Below are 21,504 nucleotides of genomic sequence, written 5' to 3'. Positions count from 1 at the left end.
GACTTCACCTCTCAGCTTAGTTGAACAGAAAAGACAGTCTCTTTGGCCTATATTACACACAGCTTAACAAAAGACAACTTTACTTTTCCTTGCAGTGGCGCAAGCTGGTACGTTTTGTTGCAAGAATCTTTTCTTTCCCAGACTGAACAACAAGCAGTGGAAACACTGACGTCATACCTGTCTGCATGTTTATGTAGCTATTAACCTGCTTGATCTGCAAAATCAAAACACTGCAGCAACATTAAAAGCATAGAGAACTTTCTATTTCTCCCAGTTTCCTGTTCTCTAATCAGTGAATAATTTCATCCTGAAATGCAAACAGGTTTATGCACAGATACACAGACTTTTGTTCCGTATCCTCTGTGAAAACAGAGACTGCTACAGATAATTCTTGCTTTTTCTTTCCCTGAACTTTTGGTCTCACAATAAAAATGTCCATATCCCCAGATGTCACGGCAAACTTAAAACATGACCTGTCAAACAGCTCCAATGTCTCCCTCATACTGCAGCTGCTATATGACTGCCTGTTTCTCATTTGATTGACTGGAACGTGATTAATCCAGTCACCGTGAATATAATTTGGCCAGAACTAGAAACACTTTGTGCTCCCAAACCAAAACTACAAAGACGTGTATTGAAGTGGACAGTGGGAAAATGCCTTGACTTTCTTTTTGGGTTCTCGCAGTTCACAGAGAACAAAGTTTGACTCACAAACTTTGTGGCATTCATGGGATTTTTTTCCATCAATACCACAGAAATAGTTGTACAATTATATCCCATGACTATTGTGATAATAAACTAATGCTAAAATATCACAATATAATCCATTTTTATAATTATATAATTTGTATGGCACTTTACAAGGCTCATTGCACTTATTCATAAAAATATTGCATACCTGCATACCGATGCTCCATTGTTCACTTATAGAATTGTTATTGTATTTTTTTTATACTTCTTATTTTATATCATAGTGGAGAAATTTAAATCATGATAAATGTAGTTGATGATCATAAATGATTATAAAACAAAGTGAAAACATGTGATATTACTTTGATAACCATGTCAAATGGAAAACCTAGGCCTTAGAGAAAACGTCATATTTGTACCTGAAAACACATGTAAACCAGATAAGAAAACTGACCTGGATTGTTTTCAAGGTAATTAGGTTGATTTTTTTGGCTTCTTTTGGAGGAGAGTGCACAGGAAATGAGTCTTTTTATAAGACTTAAGTTATGCAAATTCACCCACCTTAAAAATGTTAATCCTCAGTTTCAGCTTTCTGGTAAATGTGCGGATAAAAGTAAGCAGTAAGTTACACTGTTTCAAATCTTTAAGTAAGCGGCTGATACTCTGTGTCATAGTGGGGGAAAACAGCATAGGAGTTGACTTTGGGGTAGAAGGCGGTTTCTGCCGTCCTTCACTATCTGACCATCAATCTTCCCTCCTTTAGGTAGGGAAGCTTGATGGTGCAGGGGTTTCCAGGTGCAGATCCAAAGGGGCTGTGTGTGTAAAACTTGTTGCAACAAGCTTGGTTGCGGCAACTCCAATACCCATAGTGGCTAGGTGAGGAGAGCTCGGTAGAAGCTTCGATAACCAAGGGGCCAGGGTTGTCAACAGTTCGGGTTCTTGAAGGCACAGTCCATAGTAACCAAGAGTGAGAAAAGTGGCAAAGTCGATTGGCTCCTAGGGTTGGAAATGAGTTTACAATTCAAAGCAAAGGGTTGTGCCTGGGCAACCTTGAGAGGCATCCGTGCTCCCCAACCACCAACTTGGCTCACTCTACCTGAGTCCTCATGTCTGATTCCTTAACAGATATGCTGCCCTGGCACATTTGTTCAAGTGCAGAAGGCCTGAGACCGCATAGATAATTGGGGATGTCCCTGATAAAGGGGTTATACGAGCAAAGTCAATGAATATGTTCAGGTTCTGAGTCCGGTACAATGAGGGGTCCTCTTCATGAAATGCAAAGATGGGTGGTGTCTTGAGTTGCACATGCATGTGATTCTTACAAAAACCGACATTGAGAATGGACTTCAATTGGTCCATTCTCCTGGTCCAATCCTATCTCTAGACCTTTTCCAAAGCTGCTCCACTTTATACCCACTGCTCCATCTTGCATTGACTTAATTGTGAGTGACCTACAGCACCTGCCTGTCCAGAGATTGCCTACTATCACCCACTACAGACAAATCTATATTCATTAATCCAACCTTCAGCAGACTAACATAGTGAGCCTTTGGCCCCCTTAGGCCCCTTCAGTAATCCATGTCCTGCAATCCTGTGGACGATTTAAACCTTAAATGAGAGTAAGGCATTAATAACGGTTACATCTTTGGGGCGAGAAGGACCAACTGTGCGTACATATGTTGAGCAAAGTAAAGGATGTATGCAGTCATGTAAGCCACTGCTGGAAGCAGTTACTACTTCATGCGGTGACGAGCCGTTAGCTCTCTCTCTCTTTCTCTCTCTCTCGCTCATGACCACCTCTGAATTTTTCTGTCTGGCTGTTAATCTGCTCGTCTCAGTGGCTGCGACTACAAATGTTCCTCTCCATGTTTGGTGGATGTTTTTTGCGAATTTGGCAGAGGGGCAGTGAGCGAGGGTGAAATGTCCTCATTCCTTCATTAGAGCGAGTCAGTGTGAACAGCACCAAGCTTTTGAGCTCCTGACTGTGTCGTAACTGTCGCTGGCACAGACAGCGGTGGAGGGAGACATTCATGTAGTGACCACCAATGACGCTTTTGAGGTGCTGATGACTGAGAAAAAGGCTTTCTGAAAGGGGGGAAAAATGTCTGACACACTAATGTTGGGATGGAGCAATCAATAAACGGTAATTTGACAGTTTGATTACACAAAGAAACAGATCATACCAATATAAAGATTAAGGATTTCTCATAGCTGTACAGACAAGGTTTTATATAACCGGCAACTTTCTTGACAATACAGGGAGAACATGCTACCTGCAAATGAAAATGTATTTTGTGAATATACTGACTCCACAGTGATGGTCACTATATAAATTCAAGACGTTTCCTCCATCTTTGATGACATGTCTTAATATAATCTAACATCTAACAGCTTTAAAATAAGCTTAAGGTAAGGTTTACGAGAACATAAACAATGTCTAAATGTCTGAAATCCAGGTGCTGTTTTAGAAGTAAATGACCCAGCAAGTCAAATATCATCGTTATTATCTCACAGCGAGCGAGCTGTTCACTGCAGCGTGCCACGAGGGATGGCTTGTGCCACTTAGTAATGGCAAAAACAACAACATTCACTTGGTCACAAAGCCGTGCTGTCACTGTGAAGTCAGTCGGTTCTTTTACAGAACAAACCAAAGTGCAGGGAGCTTCGCGTGGTATCACAGGAAAGGAATCATTAGCTGCAAAAACCACCTTTTCCCGACATTTCCTCTGGTCATTAGGCCTGAAATGGGAGAGTCGCATGAGAGCAAACAGCCCCGACTCTGTACTGTAAAACTGTGTGTGTGTGTGAGAGTTATTCCCTGTTGTTTTTGCTTAGTCAGTGTCACTGTCAGCATGTTAAGTGTGTGGATGGCAGGCAGCCATCTTGGTGATCCGCTCCTCTTTCAGTGATTTTACTTACGATGATGCAATCGTCTGGTTTGTGTAGACAAGAAAAAAAACATTGTGATTTTAAAATCACCAAGCCAAAATTGAATGTTGGATTCTTTGGTTCTCAGTGTAATTTCACATGCGGCTCCACTGTTAGATATGATCAGTCTGCGGAACATTTCCATGTGGTTTTCTTAGAACTTTTTTTTATCGGCACACCCACTTTTATGGCCAACTGCCATTTTTGATTTCCTACATTTCCCAGAATGCAGCCTCTGGGAGTTTTCTTGCTTTCTATGTGTCCATTTATTTGATGAATCCATGGACGAATCTTGATTTTTTACACTTTGGATCAAGCTCCATAAACACAAGAGCTGCTATTTCCCACAATCCCATCTGATTGCATCTACACGGTTACCAGTTTCTTTAAAGAAAAGATCATGCATATTTTTAGTTTGAAAGTTTTAGTTTGACATTCACACAGTCACTTTACTAGACAAGACATCAAATATTATCATAATGTTAGCTGTCTCAGCATAAAATTGAATGTTTTACAGATGTATAGTTAATGTTATAGTTCCTTACCTTGTCATAATTCGCCAAGAAATTCACAATTCTCCAAAACATCATCTTCAGTTTGGGTGAAAGGAAAAATGGGGGACAGAGGCGAGGTGGGGGATAGAGAAACTGAAAGAGACCAGGAGCAGATATATAACAGTTGTATCAAGTTATAGGTTTAGTCAAGACAGTTCTGAATCAGTTATGGCATGTGTATAGTATTGCAATGTCATTTATACAGGCAGCAGCAGAGATTGCTGATAAACAATTCTACCAATACTAACTTTACTTATAGCATAATAATAATAATGACAATAATACCGCTGCTAATTATGATTATTGCCTTGAAACTGGATCTGGATCCTGCAGCCTGTAAGATGAGAACACAGAGATATATAAAGTGACCATTAAGTGCAAATGTCATGGTTACAAATATCTTCACTCTGTGATCTGTGCACATGGGTTTGAGAGTTGATGTTTAAGCTCATGTTTGTAGCCTAGTGACATCATTTTGTATTTTCCCTCAGAAGTTTCCACAGTTATGGGCTCCATGGTTTGTATCAGAGATTCAGTTTCAGCTCTGTTTCTCTTTGTCTTTGGCTCAATGCTAACTATAGAGCTTTTGTGTACATTCACATGGCTTTACGTCCATGTGTTTCTGTGTAAGTTACCGACGGCCCGATTGCAGTCGTTACATTAAGAGTCTTACGGTGAATATGATCCACAACTGTTTGCTTTTCCTGCTTCTCTGCAGCCTGTCAGTCACCAGATACATCACACTGCCTGCACGCAGAAACACACCGACACGCCAAAAAAACATTGTGTGAGGACTTTTTACCGCACCAGATGGATTAGATATTTTACATTCAGTATCACACACGTACATATAATAAGAAAATTAAACAGTAAGACTGCATAACTGTTTAAACATATAATATTTATATTTTTCAAGACCAGAAGATTTGTCAAGGTTCATGGTCCACATTATTTCATTCATTGTTTGCAATCCAATTTAACCTGCATACTTTTAAATCAATACATTTTTGTTCCTACCTTATTAAACAATGTAGTATTAAGTGATTAACAAAGACAAAACACTGCAAAAAAAGAAGAAAAGATTTTCAATACAATAAAGGCCTATTTTTATATAAACAAAATTGTGCAAATGTGTGTGGTAAAACCAGTATTTCGTAATTCTCGACTGGGTTTGAAAGATGTTGTTATTTTACCACCAAGAAGATAAATTTTGGCCAGTTTTGTCGAGTTGCTGGGCTTTTCCCCCCTGATTTTAAGGAACATTACAGTCTGAAAGTGGCCAGATTCACAATCCACTTTGAAGTATGTTAGCCAAGCAAAATTTTCTCACCCATTTGCAGCGGTGTTGGTTTATTGACCTGCGCTAAGAACATCAGGACGGTAGTGGGAGCTTGTGCTGCTTGGGAACAGTGACTTTTTCCCTGGAGTAGAGGAAGAGAAGTAATAGAAAGAGAGGTGGATATTGAGAAGACAACATTTTCATGGGTTAGCTGGATTAGCAAGAACACATTTTCATTTATTGACCAGTTTATTCATCCTTAAGGAAGAATTTTTCCATTAAATGTACAACTGTGAAACATATTTCTGTGTGTGATATCAGGTATATGCAGGTGTCTTACTCACATAGTGGTGTGGTATAAAGTGGATCATTACAACTTAGTTCAAGGCTTACAGTTTAACACACCAACCCCCAGGGTGCTCCACTATTGACTTGATTTCAAATTTTGCTATGGTGGCGTTTGACTGAATTTCATAATCCACTCAAAAATCAATAAAGGTGGTGATCAACAGTTTTACACTGCAAAAATGTATTTTTAAGTAAGTAAAATAAGATAAATTACTGGTAAATGTGTCTTATTTATTTGCCAAAAAAGAAAAGTAATCTTGGGTTTATGTATACTATTATATTCTGTCTATATTCTATCACCTGTGGTAGAAAACTAAATATCTTTCTATAATCTATTATAAAACCTATATTTTCTGCTACATTATGTCAACTATATTGTGATTTGACTCTGTAACATTTGGCCTTGGAGGTAATCTCAGTCTGTCAGGATTATCCAGCATCTATACGAGGAGAGCGCCGCGGCTTTAGGAGTGACTCCCTCTCTAATGTTCTATTTATGTGGCTCCAGGTTTGAGCTGAACACTTTGTGTTTCATTCCCCTGCTGCCCTTGGAATTCGGACTGGAAACCCCCGGTGCTCGATGTTGGGAAGCAAATTAATCAATTATGGCAGATCCAAAAAAGAGGGCTCTCTTCTAGCCGGGAAATCTGCTGAGTCATTGTATGTTTTATCTGGTCCTCAGGCTGGACAAAGTCTGGTTCCACTGGGGCTTTTGGGGCAAACGTGCGACTTAGCTCAGTGTGGATTCAGGAATTAGGCTGGAACATGAGCTCATGTCCAGGAGACCAGAGAAATATTGACTGTGAAAACAGCACAAGTGTTTAAATACACTTTTCTCACACTCAAATAGCCGTAATGAAGCTAAAAAATAACATCATATTCACACATCATATTTATAACTGTAATAGAGGATTTGACTTATTAAGTGCTGTAATCTTTATTCTCATCTACCTTATTTACTCAGTAAATATTGTAGTGGGATATAGTCTGGAATAGTAACTGTTTTGGTGTCAATTTAATGCTAAAATGGTTCATTTTAGAGTGCTATTTCAGAGTGCATTGAACTGTTTTCTGCTGTTTTAGTAAACTATTTAAATTTAACACTATACCACGGTGGACTTGGTTATAATCTGCCTCTTATTTTAACACTGCAAATTTCACAGTGTAACTCTTACTATATGCTTCTCCTTTTATATCGTTCTTATACTGAAAATTATGTTTAATGGTAAAATAATTGTGCTTTAAAGATGAAACAGCCACATTTTTACAGCATTAGCACATTATCACAGTGGTCATCCAAGATGCTTTACAAAATGAAACCTTTAAAATTATTACAATTTTGAAAGAAAATACAAACACAAAATAAAAAGATTTTTAAAGAAAGATTCAAAACAACTACAATTTAGAACAAACAGGAGAAAATGTTAAATGTTTAAAAAAAAACTTGATTGGCAAAATCAAATGAAACCCATTTCAAATGGAAACACTGTGGAGAAACACTGATGCAAATCCTTTAAACCGTTCTGTAAAGACAGATTACGTTTAAACTTGTAATTTCAGCACTGTAATGGTCTGAATATTTGGGGCGTGTTCCTTTAATAAGCTGATGTTTTTCCTCTGGAGTCAGGAGCGGCCGCTGTCTGACAGCCACGTGACTCGAGGTGAAGGTATGAAATATCCCAACGAAAAAAAAAATGGTCCCAACGGGCCAAACTTTTTCCTCCTTTCCATGAAGCTGTCTGCACGAATTAAAAGACAATTTTCACATGAATGATGGATTTTCCTCCTTCTCTGTAGGTCACTCTGGAGTGGGAGGGTAAGGGGTCATTTACTGCACGCAGTACAAGCTTTGATCTGTGAACAACATCGGACCACAGCTATTGCAGCCCCCTGTTGTGAAACAGTCGAAGCTATCATTAGAGAGTCTTGTCATGCGAGATACTGAGCAGGAATATTTTCTTTGTACGTGTGTCTGAGGCAGAATTCCTGAACAAAAACCATATAGCACTGTTTTATTTCTACACTTGGCATAACAATTTTTGCACTCTACCATTCCACCATTGCCCATGTCTGAACACTCTTTGAACGAGTCCTCAGATCCACAAAAACATCATTTTGAGGACCTTGATTTATACAGTATTAATAGAAATTGTGACATATTTTGGTAACACTTTCCATTTAAAAAGATCCCATAAAGCAAATTCAGCATTTCTTGTCTTCACATATTGTGTATGGAACAGTGGCTCAGAACGTCTAAAAAAAAAAGTCAAAAAAAGTTAGTTAAAACTGAAAATAATTTCTCTCTAGTAGTCTTTTCAAAAGAATTAAGGCCTTGTGATGCACAGGAGCCACAGTTAGCTCAACTCCTCCTCCAACATGGTGTCAATATAAAAACCCTCAGCTCCTTAACTGTAGTCTCCCGTTCACGCGTGAGTCACTGCACCTGCTAGCTGAGATGAGGCTGCAGGTGCTGCTGAAGAAAAGGAAGAGGGAGAGATAGAGGGTGGTGGAGGACTGCTGCTAAACTAGCTCTGTTGCTATGTGCAATATTGTCTTTAAACTACCACCAAAATGGTGAAAAGGTCCCTGCTCTACATGTTACCAGAGTGTTAACGTCAATATTCTGTACTAACACTGAAAAAACTGTGACGTTCCTGAAGTCCCCGGACTCTGGTCCCCGAACTCTGGTCCCCACTTGAGCTCAAAGATCAGAAGAGTTGTGTTGCAGTGGCCACTATTTTCATCACTTTACACAGGATCTTTCAGGACAGTAACAACAATGGTAATAGTGTGATAATATGGAGATATTATTAAATACGATGTTATTTCAAAAGTAATATCCAAATAATAGCTTAGGAAAGACATTTAGTGGAAATTGAAAATGAATCCTCTTTCTCCCGAATGGTTAAAATGACTTTAACCTTAACCCTAACTACTAGTGGTCTCACATTAACCTCAACATAACTCTAACCTCATCCTAACAACATGTCTTCACCTTAAAATGTAATAAAAAACAGATCCGACAACACCAGTAATACAAAACCCAGACACTTCTGTACTCAACTGACTCAAAACATCATTTTGTTCTCGCAAACAGACGTGACGTCAGCGCATATTTGAATAAAGGACATGGGAAGCCATAACTAAGCTCACGTTAAGACAATAGGTTGATGGTGATTGAGTGTGTCCACATGTGATTGGACCACTGAGGCCAGACGTTAGGATCTACATGTTTGTCAGTGCGCACGTCTAGGAACAGCAAAACTGAGCCAATCTGGGAACAGAACTTCGAGTAGACAGTGCAAACAATTCCCAACATTCCTCTGAGGAACAGAGTAAACTCACCCTGACACTGTTTTTCCACCCAGGCTGAGACACAGCGATGCCAGAGTGAGGGTGTTAACATGGTGGAACGTCCTCATCGAGACTTCCTGTTGAACCTAAGTCTCTTACATTAGCAGAATAAATTAACCTCAGACTACTTAATTGGCTACACAGAAGGAAAAATCACACAATTAAATACTTGCATTAATGATGGCTCGGTTTCATTTTGCTTCCTCAGTTCCCCTGCTGTTTTCTAAAATACTGTATCTATATATATATATATATTTTTTTTTTATTAAATAAATGTTCCCAAACCTCAAAATTATGATGTTATCAAATATCTTTCAAAGTTATTCAGTCTGAATGATTTCTTTGTTATAAAGAGCAAAGAAAAAAGACAATATTCACATTCACAATGTTGAAAAATGTGCATTTTGCCTGATGAAGGACGTACGTCACAATAAATATGCAAAGTATTGTGTAGAGACAAAAATGTGTAATAGGCAAAAAAAAAACATTTACATTTGGTGGAAAATGGAAAACAGCAGCCTCTTCTGAAACAAAGTCAGTTTTATTCTGTTTCCACTGTTGCCTCTGGCACACGAGTCATGATTCATATGGAGTGAATGAACACTGCCCGTTCACTTCTCTTACTGCCTCTTTTATTGTACTGGTCTTGTTATGGGAAAAGCAACTCCTCTAATTCCAGACTCATGCGTTCACAAACCATCACACTTCATTTCACTGGGCTAAGTTCTATAGTGTGCGTGAGAGGTTTCGCTCCAGAGCCAAACCACAGCGCACACAGAGGTATGATACGAGTATTTAAATCAGGGCTTTAACTGATTAACTCTGCACTCTTTATAATAAAAAGGTGACTTAATTACCACCAGTAATTGCTCAGATTCATGTGCAGTAAACGATGATGATATCTGAGGCGCATTAAAGTCCCGCAGGACGTTTCCCTTAAGTACAAAATAATGTACTTTACAATCCAGCAAAATGACTTCCAGAGACAGAGAGGGGCTGAGGTCAGCCGCCTCCAGGAGACTTCATCAACTCATTAGCTCTCACAGCTCGCGGCTAAACTGTCGATGTATTAATCTCATTCTGCCTGCCATCATTGTTGATGTTGAGAGGATTCTGGCAGCATCTCGGCGAACAGTGAGGGAAAAGCACAGAGGCAGAGTGGGAGCGTCAGAGCTCACCAGACATTTCTGTGTAAAAGTCACAACAATTACTGACAAAATTGTAATATCTAAGTCAAAGCACTTATTTATTTCCATTTCTTTTACTTGTGCCCCACTGCCCAATTGTATTCAACCTAAAATAACGTGAAAAAAGCAATTGGACAAAGCTGTAAAAGATCCCTGCTGAGAACCACAACACCGTTTATGCCCATGATACCAAGAATGCACATACAGGACTAGCGACCACTACCTCATGGCTGCCAACGTGTATAGGAAAAACTCATTTTAACCACTTCACAAAATAATGGAAAGGAGAGAGTAAGAAAAACGCCTGTATATAAGTTACCATTTTACCATTTAACACACAAAACCTAGTGTTGATGTATGTATAACTTGTTTTTCTGCATTTTAAATTGTCAATACAGTATTTTAACATGCAGTAAATTGTAAATAACTGCCAGATTATCACAGGACATCTGGCCCTTCTACGGTTAAAATAAGGTGTAAAAGGATTTATATTTCTAATCACACTGAATCTGAGATTTGGATCAAATTAAATCATGATTTTCAGAGTAAAACAGTGTAAAATCTATTTTTAAAAATCCATGTTACCTTACTTATTAAATATTAATACATAAATATATAAATCATTTGAGAACATCTTTCAACATGAATATATGAGATGTATGAAACCATTTGCCAAAATGTTATATTCAAACAAACATAATGCACAACAATAGTTTTTCTGGCTGCTGCTGCTGCTGCTGATACCAGCGCTCATACAAACTCACTACCCTCAACTCACCACTGGCTGCCGGCATGTGTGTCATCTCAAAGCCCACTTCTAGAAAAGAGAGAAGAAAGAGTCAAAAGTGAGACAGAACAATAATAAAGCCAGACAAGAAAAAGGAAGAAGGAGAGGCAGGAGGCTGCATTTGGACTCTGCAGTGGCCTCCACAGCAGCTCACTTCTACACGGGCCTTGTTTGTCCAGCTTTGACCGACTCAGCATGCCGCCTCTCCGTTTGCCAGGAGAACAAGTTTTCTTTGGCCCGGTTTACGTGCAAGGGTTACAGCTTATACACGGAGTGTGTTGACTGAGAAATAACCTGCTGAAGAATTCATGATGATTTGTTCACTGCTGAAGAATCCAACAAGTCTGTCCCGTTTCCTGTTTGACCTCACGAAACCTGCACCTAACGTCTGCTGAAGGGCAAAACGTTCGCAGTTCCAACAGTACGCTCACCCGCCACTTTATTAGGTACACCTGTGCGATCGCTTTGTCATGCAAATATCTAGTCAGCCGATCACATGACAGCAGATTAATACTTTTTTTTGAGGCATGTAGACATCGTGGAGACCAGTTGCTGGAGTTGGAACCGAGGAAACATGATTTAGGTGTTTTTGAACGTGCAGGTCTTCGAATTTCAGAAACTGCTCATTTACTGGGATTTTCACAAATCTGTGGCTACAAAAAAATAGAAAAAATAAAAATACTGAATAAGCAAAATAGTATAACCAATAATCAAACAAGTCAAAGTAGTCCAGTACAGATAAACAAGTTTCTCATAGTGGAGTTTGTCATCAAGCCAGAAACTGAGGTTCTATTTATAGGACTGTACATTTTCAATTTGGAGTTGCAATGTTTCCTGTAGAACAGCATGCATTTTGTTTTTATTATGGTTTAACAGTCATTGGTTTAATTGTTTAAGACTCTGGGGTGCTGCTGTGCAAAGATCCTTTTGTTGACTTATAGTCCCTTGATACCTGCCACACAACAGCTAAAAACGTTTTATTTTGAAAGGAAGCCATTATTGTTGTATTTAACAATAATATGTAAAAGTACTTTTACTATTGATACCCTATGTTAATTTAAAAGTGAGTACTCACTTTCACACAAGTAGAAAAGTTAATGTACGTTTGAGTATCTCATTCAAAACGGGTCACAAGAACTTTGTGTTTATTTCATCTTCCTTTGAAATCATCAGCTAATGTTCTCTTAAATTTTTCTCCCACAGCAGTCATATAACCTTCAGACATCGCTGGCGTTCAGAAAACCACATTTGAAGAGACACATCCTCCCCTGAAGGGCTCTCGGGTTTGGGATTCTCAGCCCAGGATTCACACTTTTTCTTACACACGCCGAGACGTGGACCAGTTCCACGGACACCAGTGTGTTTCTGGCACGGCGGCGCGTACATGTGTCACGGGCCTCGCCGCCTCGGCTCTCAGCCTTCACTCTAATATCCTTTTTACGGGGTTTTGCTTGGCGGAGGAGCAGGGACTGGTTTGTCTCTGTGGCCAAGCTAAACACAGCAATATAGCAGGGGAGGACAGATGGTCCGCGATGGCAGGCAAAGACAGTCTGCGGCTGTGCCCTTTGACCCCGACACTGTTTTTTTACAGCGCATGTTAGCATCTATACAACAGGGGTCTCAAACTCAAATGACCTGTGGGCTACTCATCTGCAACATCAGCTTAGAAAGATGTCCCACTATTCCATCATGATATTGCAAAAAAACGTTATTTAAACAGAATTCACAAAAACAAGTGTTTCTCTTGATATGGAGCGATACAGAGTTCACATTTAAAACATATTTATGATGCAAAATTAATCTATTAGTAAAAGAAAAACGTGCAGAAATATCTCATTATGACTTGATATTAAGTGGCGGGCCATATGAAATCACATGTGGCCCACAGGCCACGAGTTTGACACCTCTGATCTACATTATGACTTAATCTCTCTATTATTTCAGGTTTGGTTTGATTAAAATAATAAAAGCAAACTGAATCCTTAAAATGTAAAGAGAAACAATAATGTCCCACACAGTGGTAACAATAAAATCGGATTATTCAAATTCAAAGTTAATCAACAACTCATTGCAACACTCGTTTATACTACCAAAGCATTATTCTTTATCAGTACTAACTAATTCCTATTTAAATTTCTTTGTTATTTTATGTAAAGTTGCTAACCAAAGAAAAACAAAAATCCGCATTTTACAATAAAGTAGCGTGAAAATCCTACAATTACTTTGGTTTCTAATTAACTAGGAAAATGTACCTACTGTAGATGATACATGGGGATAAGCACAAGTTGTATTTTCAAGATGGGTTGATTTAAATTTGTTAAAACCCCCAAAATGTGTCCGTAACCCTTTATTATCCTTATATGATTGAACAAAACACAGCAAGGGAGAACTGGAGGAAACAGGACAACGGCTACACTGATTCATATCGATTAATCGATTACGCTGCCCCCAATGGTGGCTTACAGTACTGTACATATGCTTGTGCTGTTTTCAGGAACTATGGAAGCGTGACGAAACTGAAAACATGTTAGAGAAACAATCGTTTAGATTTGTAACACGTTAAAAAACTCTCTGTTTAAATCCCTGCTTTATTTTGCCATTAGAAAGTGAAGTTTGTAAGAAGCTCACTCTTCCACACCAAACTCCATAGAGAAAATCAGTGTTTTTAGCTTGCGGGGACACAGGAGCGTCTCGTCTTCTGCTGCCTCGTGTGGTAAGTTTGTGTCAGTGAGGTGAATCTGAACAAAGGATTTCAAACAGTCATTCAATCACGCGTTTCAACTTACTACAGTAATGGAGGCAGCAGTGGATCAACAACTTGTGTGCTGTGACGTAAAAATCACCACATTTCTCTATGGACTTCGGTGTGTGGAGAGTAAGTGGTTTAAAAAGCAAGAGATTTGAGACATTGGTAAACCTATTGTAAGATATCATAGACTTAACTAAAATATCAGCTATCAGGCTTGTTATTAATCCTACACAAGTGAGAATCTTCTAATTTCTGTGTTTGTGCCTTTAATCCACAAATATAATGTGGCGACTGATACAATAGTTGCTGTGTGCCTTTTCCTCCAAAATAGGAAAACATATTGAGGTCATTTTAACAAGTGCCCAAATACAGAGTTATCCAGCCACAAGGCAAAAGACATGGGCAATTTATATGTAATCCATTACCCACAATTCCTTGGGCCAGGATCCTGGGCTGTCTCCTTGGCCTGGGCGCGTAAACAAGATCTGATTTCTGAAATTGACGTATTTGAGGTAACATTCCCATGCCTTGACTTTGCAGAGCATTTCAGGGCTCCAGGTTTTGGCAAAGGCAAGCAGAGAAACTTGGAGCCTCCACTGAAAAAATGCAGGAATAACAAAAAAGAAAATTCAGCTGTGTGCACAGCCAAAGCTCAACCCATTTTCAGAACACACTCATGCTCAACGATACGTTTTTTTGGAGAGGTAAAGAGTCTTTATTGATATTAGACTATTAAACTTAATGACAGGATGTGGATCTACGGTTCCAGCCCGGTGCTTGTATTACCTCGGTCTTGGCTGCGTTTGCTGTGTTTGACCCTCAGATAAATATCTGTGTTTGCATAGTTGTGTGTGCGGGGGGAAAAGTGAAAGCTCTTGTTAGGTTGTGAATGGTGACTACAGTCGAACTGAAAATGAAGCCACCCATACTGCAGGGAAAGTTAAGGATCATTCATTCTTTATTATCCTGAGTATGTTCCATTTCTGCCAATAAACTCTCAGAAATGTTACATACTGGACCTTCAATTCAACAAAGGCCTTTCAACACAGCCGATACCTGGTATACTGGAATGATGGCGATATTTTGGCAGCTTTTCCTCTATCTGATAAAATATACGTTTTATAATTAATATTATTACAACAACCCCATCTCTGCTGCATTGCACTTATATATTTCAATTTAAACCAATGCATAAACGAAAAAGCCTCCATGAAACAAGTCAATTAAAAAAGAAAACAAAGATTGGATGAACAAATTAGTGACTTGGTATTTTACCAAGTTTCTGAGACTGAAAATGTGTAATGTGGAATAATTGTAAATTAATAAATACAAATTGGCCGATCACCAATTATTAAAAAAATTAATTAATCCGTTTACGTCTAACAAAACATTGCACACATGCTTCGCTCATGCTCGTCATCATGTGAGCTATGTGGACCCATTTTAAAAATAAATGCTGGGGGGAGTCAAAACAGATGTGTGTAATTCTGTTAGAAGACTGCATTGGTCCATATCGGTTCAGCCCAGCCCACGACCTGGTACCGGTCCCTGCCCCGCGGGGTTTGGAACCCATGATACATACTTTCATTCACGGACGAATCACATGGCAGCAACTCGGTGCATTTAGGTATCTAGAACCGGTCAAGACGACCACAGCGATGGATGTTACTCCAACTATCGAGAGAAGCGACCACTTTGTGAGGCAAGTTCTGGTCAATGAGAGACAAATACCTCCCACTCCCTTCAGCTTCAGACAGTAAAAATGGTGTTTCACCTTCCTCTGCACTCTGAGCGATAGAGTAGGAGTCGATGCGAGATTAACAATTTTCTGTAATTAGCTGTAGGAGACTGGACTCATCCAAGAGGCTTATTCAGTTCTGACTAATTGGTGGAAAAAGGCTGAAATCTGTCTTGAGACTCTACGCAGATAGTTCATCGCTCTGACCCAATTTCAAGTTGTTGGTTTCACCTGAGTCAAGGTGTCAAAGAGGATCATTGGGGTTATGCAAGAGAGAGTGTGCCTGATAGATAGTGTCTTAAGTGCCCTGGTATGCTTTAACATCAGGGTCATGTAGTATCCCACTTCACCACCGGGTGGCGGTACAAGTCTGGACACCGGGAATAGGACGTATTCCTACCAAAGAAGAGAAAGATGCTACAGCTCCCTTGGACAAATCTGGTTCACAGGTGACAGGCCCGTCGGGCAGTGGAGTCTGGGTGTCAACCAGTTCATGGGTCAAGGCTCGGATGACTATCCTTGGCGACTACTTCTGCTGTTGCCGAAATGTTCTCTTCTGCTTGGTGAGCGTGGCTTAATACTCAAGTTCAGTTTGTGCATGTTCGTACTGTCCATGCGCAGCCAACATGATCTTTGCGCACGGTTCCAATATCTGGGCGAGTTGATGGCGCATTTTGCGTCATTTCCACGTGCACTGTGTGCAGACGTATACCAGGGCCTTCAGTCCACCTAGGAAGTCCAGTCACCTACAGCTAAGTACAGAAGATGACTTTGACCTGGATGAGTGAGGATCTTCACAGACAAGACTAACAATTATATCATCTAGCTTTGCTCTCATTGCCCACACCCATCTGTTTGAGATGAGGTGTGACTGGCTGGCTCTCGGAGACACTGGGTTGGGCTTGGGAAACGGGTCATAAACTCACATAATCACAAGTATATCAGGACATACTGATCTATGGTCAGAGCTCGAAAGCCAACTAGGACCACGAATCACAAACACAGCACAGTTGATATAGTGTGTCACTGAGAGTTTGGGACCTTTGATCCCTGTGTAGCTCAGTAATTTCAACAGAAAACATTTTATTTAATTAAATGACAAAAACAAAATGACATTGAGACATGGTACAAGTCTAGCTGTTTAAAGGGCTAGCTCAGGTTTTTTCATATGAGTGTTCGCGTTCACTCAGGGACACAAGGGACAACACATTTTAAGTTTCCAGCCAGAAACGTTTGCCTGGCAGCAAGAGTGAAGTGAATAAGTTCTTAAGATGTGAATGATATATAAGTAGACATAGATTTTATGACATCAGTCTTTTGTGAAGTGGCTAAAATCATACAAACACAACCAAGTACCTGAACTATCCCCATGTACCTGGAAGGCCCTACATCGAATCAGACCATTCCTTCCCAGAACTTCATGAATCAAAAAAATTAAAGCGATGCTCGCCCTATTATATCATGCATTACAATTTTAGCTAGGAGCTAGCATAAGCTAGCATTGTGAAAAGGAAAAAAGGGCCAGGGCTGCATGTGTCAAAACCATGGTTGTAAGGAACCATCTACCACAAAATCAGAATGGTGTTTCATGGTGAGCTGGAGATGTTCACCTCTTGTTTGCTATCCTCTTGGATCTCCTAAGACCAGCGCTCTGTGCCTCCTCTCCATCATCACGTGGAGGAGGAGGAGGAGCAGCAGCAGCAACAGCAGCTTTCCCTCTTCTGCGCGACGGTGCAGCCTGCAGGGGCTTGCTGGACTGAACGTCCACACTTTTCACTTTAGTTTCTGCAGGTTTTGGTCTTCCTCTCACAGCTTGAACAGACTCTTGGGATTTAGCTTCTTGTTCCTGAACTTTCCTTTGAGGCCCTTTGGCTGCTTTCAGAGACCGGGATTTTGTTTGCACAGTTGTTGACGGAGTTGTTAATGGAGTTTCATTTGTGTCATCTTTAACAGCCTGATTTTCTGTTTTAACATCTGCACGTTTGCTTCTGTTGGATTTCCTTTCGTTTTTGGCATCTGGCAACTTTTCCTTGGTCTTCTTTCTTGGTTTCCTTTGTTGTTTCCCTTCACTTTTAACCTCAGAGGTGTCTTCTACTTTTGCTTCCACTTTGTTGCCTTTGCTAGTCTCGATCTGCGTCTGAAGAGCTTTATAAATTTCCTGGGGAAACCAATTTTACTGGATGATTGCGCTTTGTGCTTCAAATGAACGTTCAGTCAAATGTGAAGTCAAATCTCACCTCTTGTCGGGCGAGTTCAGACGTCAGATCAGACAACTGCGTCATCATCTTCTGTATTTTCAGCTAAAAGAAAAATTCAAAATAATATATATTTGAAAATGATTTGATCATTAATGAAAAAGCTATGTGGAGCTGCATTCACCTGCTCGGTTGCAATCACTTTTTCAAGCCGCCCATTTCCTTTGGCCTCGTTTTTCCTCCTAGTACAGGACGTTTTCAGGAATCCATGTTAGTCATAAAGCCTTTCTTTTTCTGTTCAAAATGTAGCTTGACACAGTTTTGCCAACGATATTTAAGAAATCAGACATTATTCATGAGCTCACGTTAGGAAAATTCAATTGAGAAAATAATCACTAAATAATCCATATCTGGCATGTACAGTGTAAAGAGCACATGAATGTACCTCGTAGAAAATTATGTTTAATTGTTGTACCGTAAAAACCTGCAAAACTGATGGTTGTTTTTATGTTGGTGTCATGTACATAAGTTCACAACCCTTGTGGCTTTGCAAGACACCAAAAGTGAGGTTGCAGCAGTCCAATAAAAATGATAATAACAATAATTAAACAGATAAACCATAAATAAATCCAGGCCTGGCAAATAAACTCTGCTATAATGAAGCTTCCTTTACTAAAGCACAGCTGAGGTTTTTCATGTTATGGTTTGGAAAATGGTTGAAAGGACTTGAATAGTCTAAATAACAGAGGATATGATCATTTAAAAGTGTTGCCAGTGACTAAAAAATGTGGCACACCACTTAATAGAGGCGAAATCTCAAAATAAACATCATTTTCAAACAACATCCACACAGTTGCGTCGTTTAGGCTCTGTCAAGCAATACTATCAGCCCCGACTAAGGCAGCATTTGTGTTTATACAGCAGCAGAGCAGCAAGAACTCACTTCTGGAGCAAGTGTGCCGACAACACTGTGCTGACAAACACTGAGTGAGTCGAGTCGTAGAGGTGCTAGGTTCAAATAGCATTGAATGCACTCATATGACAGTGATGTGAAGTCTTGATTACTTGATCCTAAATCACATTTATGTTGCTCTTTTTTTTTACTTGTATTACGTTTCTCATGTCCGTGCTGGCAAAGGATGCCACAAATAAAGTGACATGAATTTTTACCTGTTTGTCAGGATCCTCTCCTTCTGCTTGATCTGGTACCTCGTCTCGTCCATGGCTGTCTGGACGTCTTCCTCCGTCACCAGGGCGAGGAGATCCTTGGTGTCCAGGTCTGTCAAGTCCAACAACGGCCTTGTTATTTTGAGGACGACCATTATCCACTCGCTGAGCTCTTCGCAGGATGGGAACTGTCAGGGGAAACACATGCGTCAGGAGAAATTCTTTTTTCCTCTTGAAAGACACTGATTCAAATCTGAATTTCTCAGACAGTAAATGCCACACGGATCTCAAACTAATCCATCATCTTTAGCTTCAAATGTTTCTAGCATCAATGAAGATATTTTGGTAGATGGTAATGTAGCGATGTCATGATCCTCACTAAGTTATCCTTGAATATACAAAATAAATCAAATTCAATTGATTTATCGCGAACCAGAAAGCACAAAATGACCCTGTTTGCAGAAAAGTAAATACTATTCCCACATTAAATCAACTACAAAGTGTTTCCATGCTCAAACGGCAGATTCAAGTTTATTTTATTGTGAATTTTTGACATATAGCGTATTCCTTGCCCCCGTTAATGTTAAAAACACATGCAATAGTAAGTTAAAATACAATATTAAAGAGATAAATATAAGACAACAAGAATAGAAAACAAATAAACTGTATGTACATTAATGGACAGTATCACAATATATATACATGCATAAAGCAGCAGTAGGGCATAAACATCAGTGACTGTCTGGGTTAAATAAACGTCGATGTTTATTATCAGCTGATCTTCATCTTCTTAAATTCTTAAATACTTTAAACAAATTCTGAAATAGCTCTCATAGCTGAACACCATTGCACTAGAAAATGATAAGTATTGATAAATAAATACATTTTTAAATGATTATTCTATGTAGGGATATATTATTTTAATACTTCATGTAATTGTCTTGTTATCAGTGTCGTCTGTAGGCCAGTGTTTACCAAACTTTTTATAGGATGACCCACATTTTAAAGATGCCGAACCAAAATCGCAATATAAATTTAAACAATTAATTTAATAAATATAAAAATAGAGCAAAGTTAGCAGCCATTAAATACCATTTTGTGCATAAATGAATAAAAATAAATGTCTGTTTGCAGTCAGTTTGATCCTTCATACAATATTTGCAGAATAGCAAATATATTTTTTATCCAAACTTGATTTATTGATCGACTTCTCACCATTGTCCTTGTTCACTGTTGACTCACCTTGTTGAGTTCAGCCTTCACTTTGTCTCTGGAAGCGCACGCGAGCTCCAACGCCATCTCCTCCCTTTTCAATAACCTCTGCACCTCCAGCAGCTCTTCCTGAGGAGAGTTGACAAGTTGTAGTCTCATCACCAGGAACCTGCCATCTTAGTTTAAAAAACAAGCACCTGCATGTGTTTGAGCAGTTTCTCTTCCTTCATCTTGTTTATGAACTCCAAGTCAGCTGGTGTCGGCTCATAACCTTTCATCCCTTTCAGCATGGAGTCAGTGCACGCCGGCTCTGAAGTGCAGGGAAACAACCGTGTCAATCAAGTCAGTGGTTTTCATTTCCTGCTGAATTAATCATTGTTTTTGTACCCGTTTTTGTCTCAGTGGCGTCCAAATCAAACGTCCTCCTCTTATCAGTGTCTTTTTTCTCTTTGGGAACTGCCTGTTAAATTAGACACATACATAAAAAAGATATAACTTTGTGTGCCAGTGAAATGATACTTATACTGATCTATTGCATTTACCTCCATGTTAGGCTCATGATCCAAACTCAAATCTTCACCAGAAAAATCAAGGCGCTTTGTCACGTCCATCAGGGAAAGCCTTTGTTGGGATGTGATTCCAAACATCAGAGCTCTACTGTTTGTGTGTTTCATCCACACTCGCCTCCTGTCTGTGAACAGGTGGAGCCAGTGTCTGCAATCACCACCGCTTCCATCACCTGTGTTTCACTTCTCACCCCGACCACTAGATGGCGACAGGCTCCTGCTGCTTTCGAGGAGCGGGTGAAAAGCAGTTGAAGCCGAGGGGTTTTTGGCTTCCAAATGTTGCACAACTCAGGCATGATCTAAACAGCTGACAGTCAAGGTCAAACTCAAGGTCACAGTTTATCTATATGGCTCATTAAACAGAAGTGCTGTATATGCTGAAAATAGAATGAAATAAAACACAATAAAAACAAGTTAAATAGTAAAAATAGTAAAAAAAACCCGCCCAAAATAAGATAAAGAATGCTGATTGCAATGAATTATTATAAGTATCATTATTATAACTAAACTACTTCACTGCCACTAATGTATAATGTGTTTTTGTACATCCTAGAGACATTTTTAGATGAATAATGTTGAACTATAACTACACTTTTTTGTGCTTATTCTTTACAGTGAGTTATTTCCATTTTGTCATGAAAATGTCAATAGAGAACGCACAAACTGCATGCTGATCCATGGGAATTTATGGGAATTAATGAGAATGAACTGAACATTTAGGATAAAGAAACTGTGTCATATAAATACAAA

At 39.4% G+C, this 21,504-nt stretch overlaps 2 protein-coding genes across 2 annotated transcripts in view; both read right to left on the bottom strand.

The window, feature by feature from the left end:
* Positions 1 to 5,555, bottom strand: part of LOC122758737 (collagen alpha-1(VIII) chain-like) — a 25,394-nt gene extending 19,839 nt beyond the window's left edge. Inside the window, exons 1-3 of the mRNA XM_044013041.1 lie at positions 5,503 to 5,555; positions 4,846 to 4,919; positions 4,164 to 4,265 (exon numbers count right to left, since the gene is read on the bottom strand). Coding sequence (XP_043868976.1) covers positions 4,164 to 4,265; positions 4,846 to 4,919; positions 5,503 to 5,545 — 219 coding nt within the window. The 5' untranslated portion in view covers positions 5,546 to 5,555. The remainder of the gene's footprint in view (positions 1 to 4,163; positions 4,266 to 4,845; positions 4,920 to 5,502) is intronic.
* si:dkeyp-34c12.1 (uncharacterized protein LOC570187 homolog) lies at positions 5,530 to 21,504 on the bottom strand. Its single transcript, XM_044013070.1, has 10 exons — positions 20,731 to 21,504; positions 20,576 to 20,648; positions 20,386 to 20,498; positions 20,219 to 20,317; positions 18,980 to 19,164; positions 17,994 to 18,051; positions 17,852 to 17,914; positions 17,225 to 17,772; positions 11,119 to 11,157; positions 5,530 to 5,593 (listed from the first exon to the last, which is right to left on the bottom strand). Exons 1-9 carry the CDS (start codon positions 20,860 to 20,862, stop codon positions 11,145 to 11,147), a joined length of 1,284 nt encoding a protein of 427 aa, XP_043869005.1. The 5' UTR covers positions 20,863 to 21,504; the 3' UTR covers positions 5,530 to 5,593; positions 11,119 to 11,144.

This window comes from Solea senegalensis, linkage group LG2 (assembly GCF_019176455.1).
Source record: "Solea senegalensis isolate Sse05_10M linkage group LG2, IFAPA_SoseM_1, whole genome shotgun sequence".
Classification (NCBI taxonomy): Eukaryota; Metazoa; Chordata; class Actinopteri; order Pleuronectiformes; family Soleidae; genus Solea; species Solea senegalensis.
This window is presented reverse-complemented; position numbering and strand designations above follow the sequence as displayed.

Bases quoted from the DNA above. Each gene is read 5' to 3' on its own strand.
- si:dkeyp-34c12.1 (XM_044013070.1), bottom strand. From the start codon at position 20,862: ATGAAACACACAAACAGTAGAGCTCTGATGTTTGGAATCACATCCCAA. The intron at 20,499-20,575 runs GTACAAAAACAA...CCTGCACTTCAG, and splicing joins CGCCACTGAGACAAAAACGG to AGCCGGCGTGCACTGACTCC. The intron at 17,773-17,851 runs GTGAGATTTGAC...TGGTTTCCCCAG, and splicing joins CTGAACTCGCCCGACAAGAG to GAAATTTATAAAGCTCTTCA.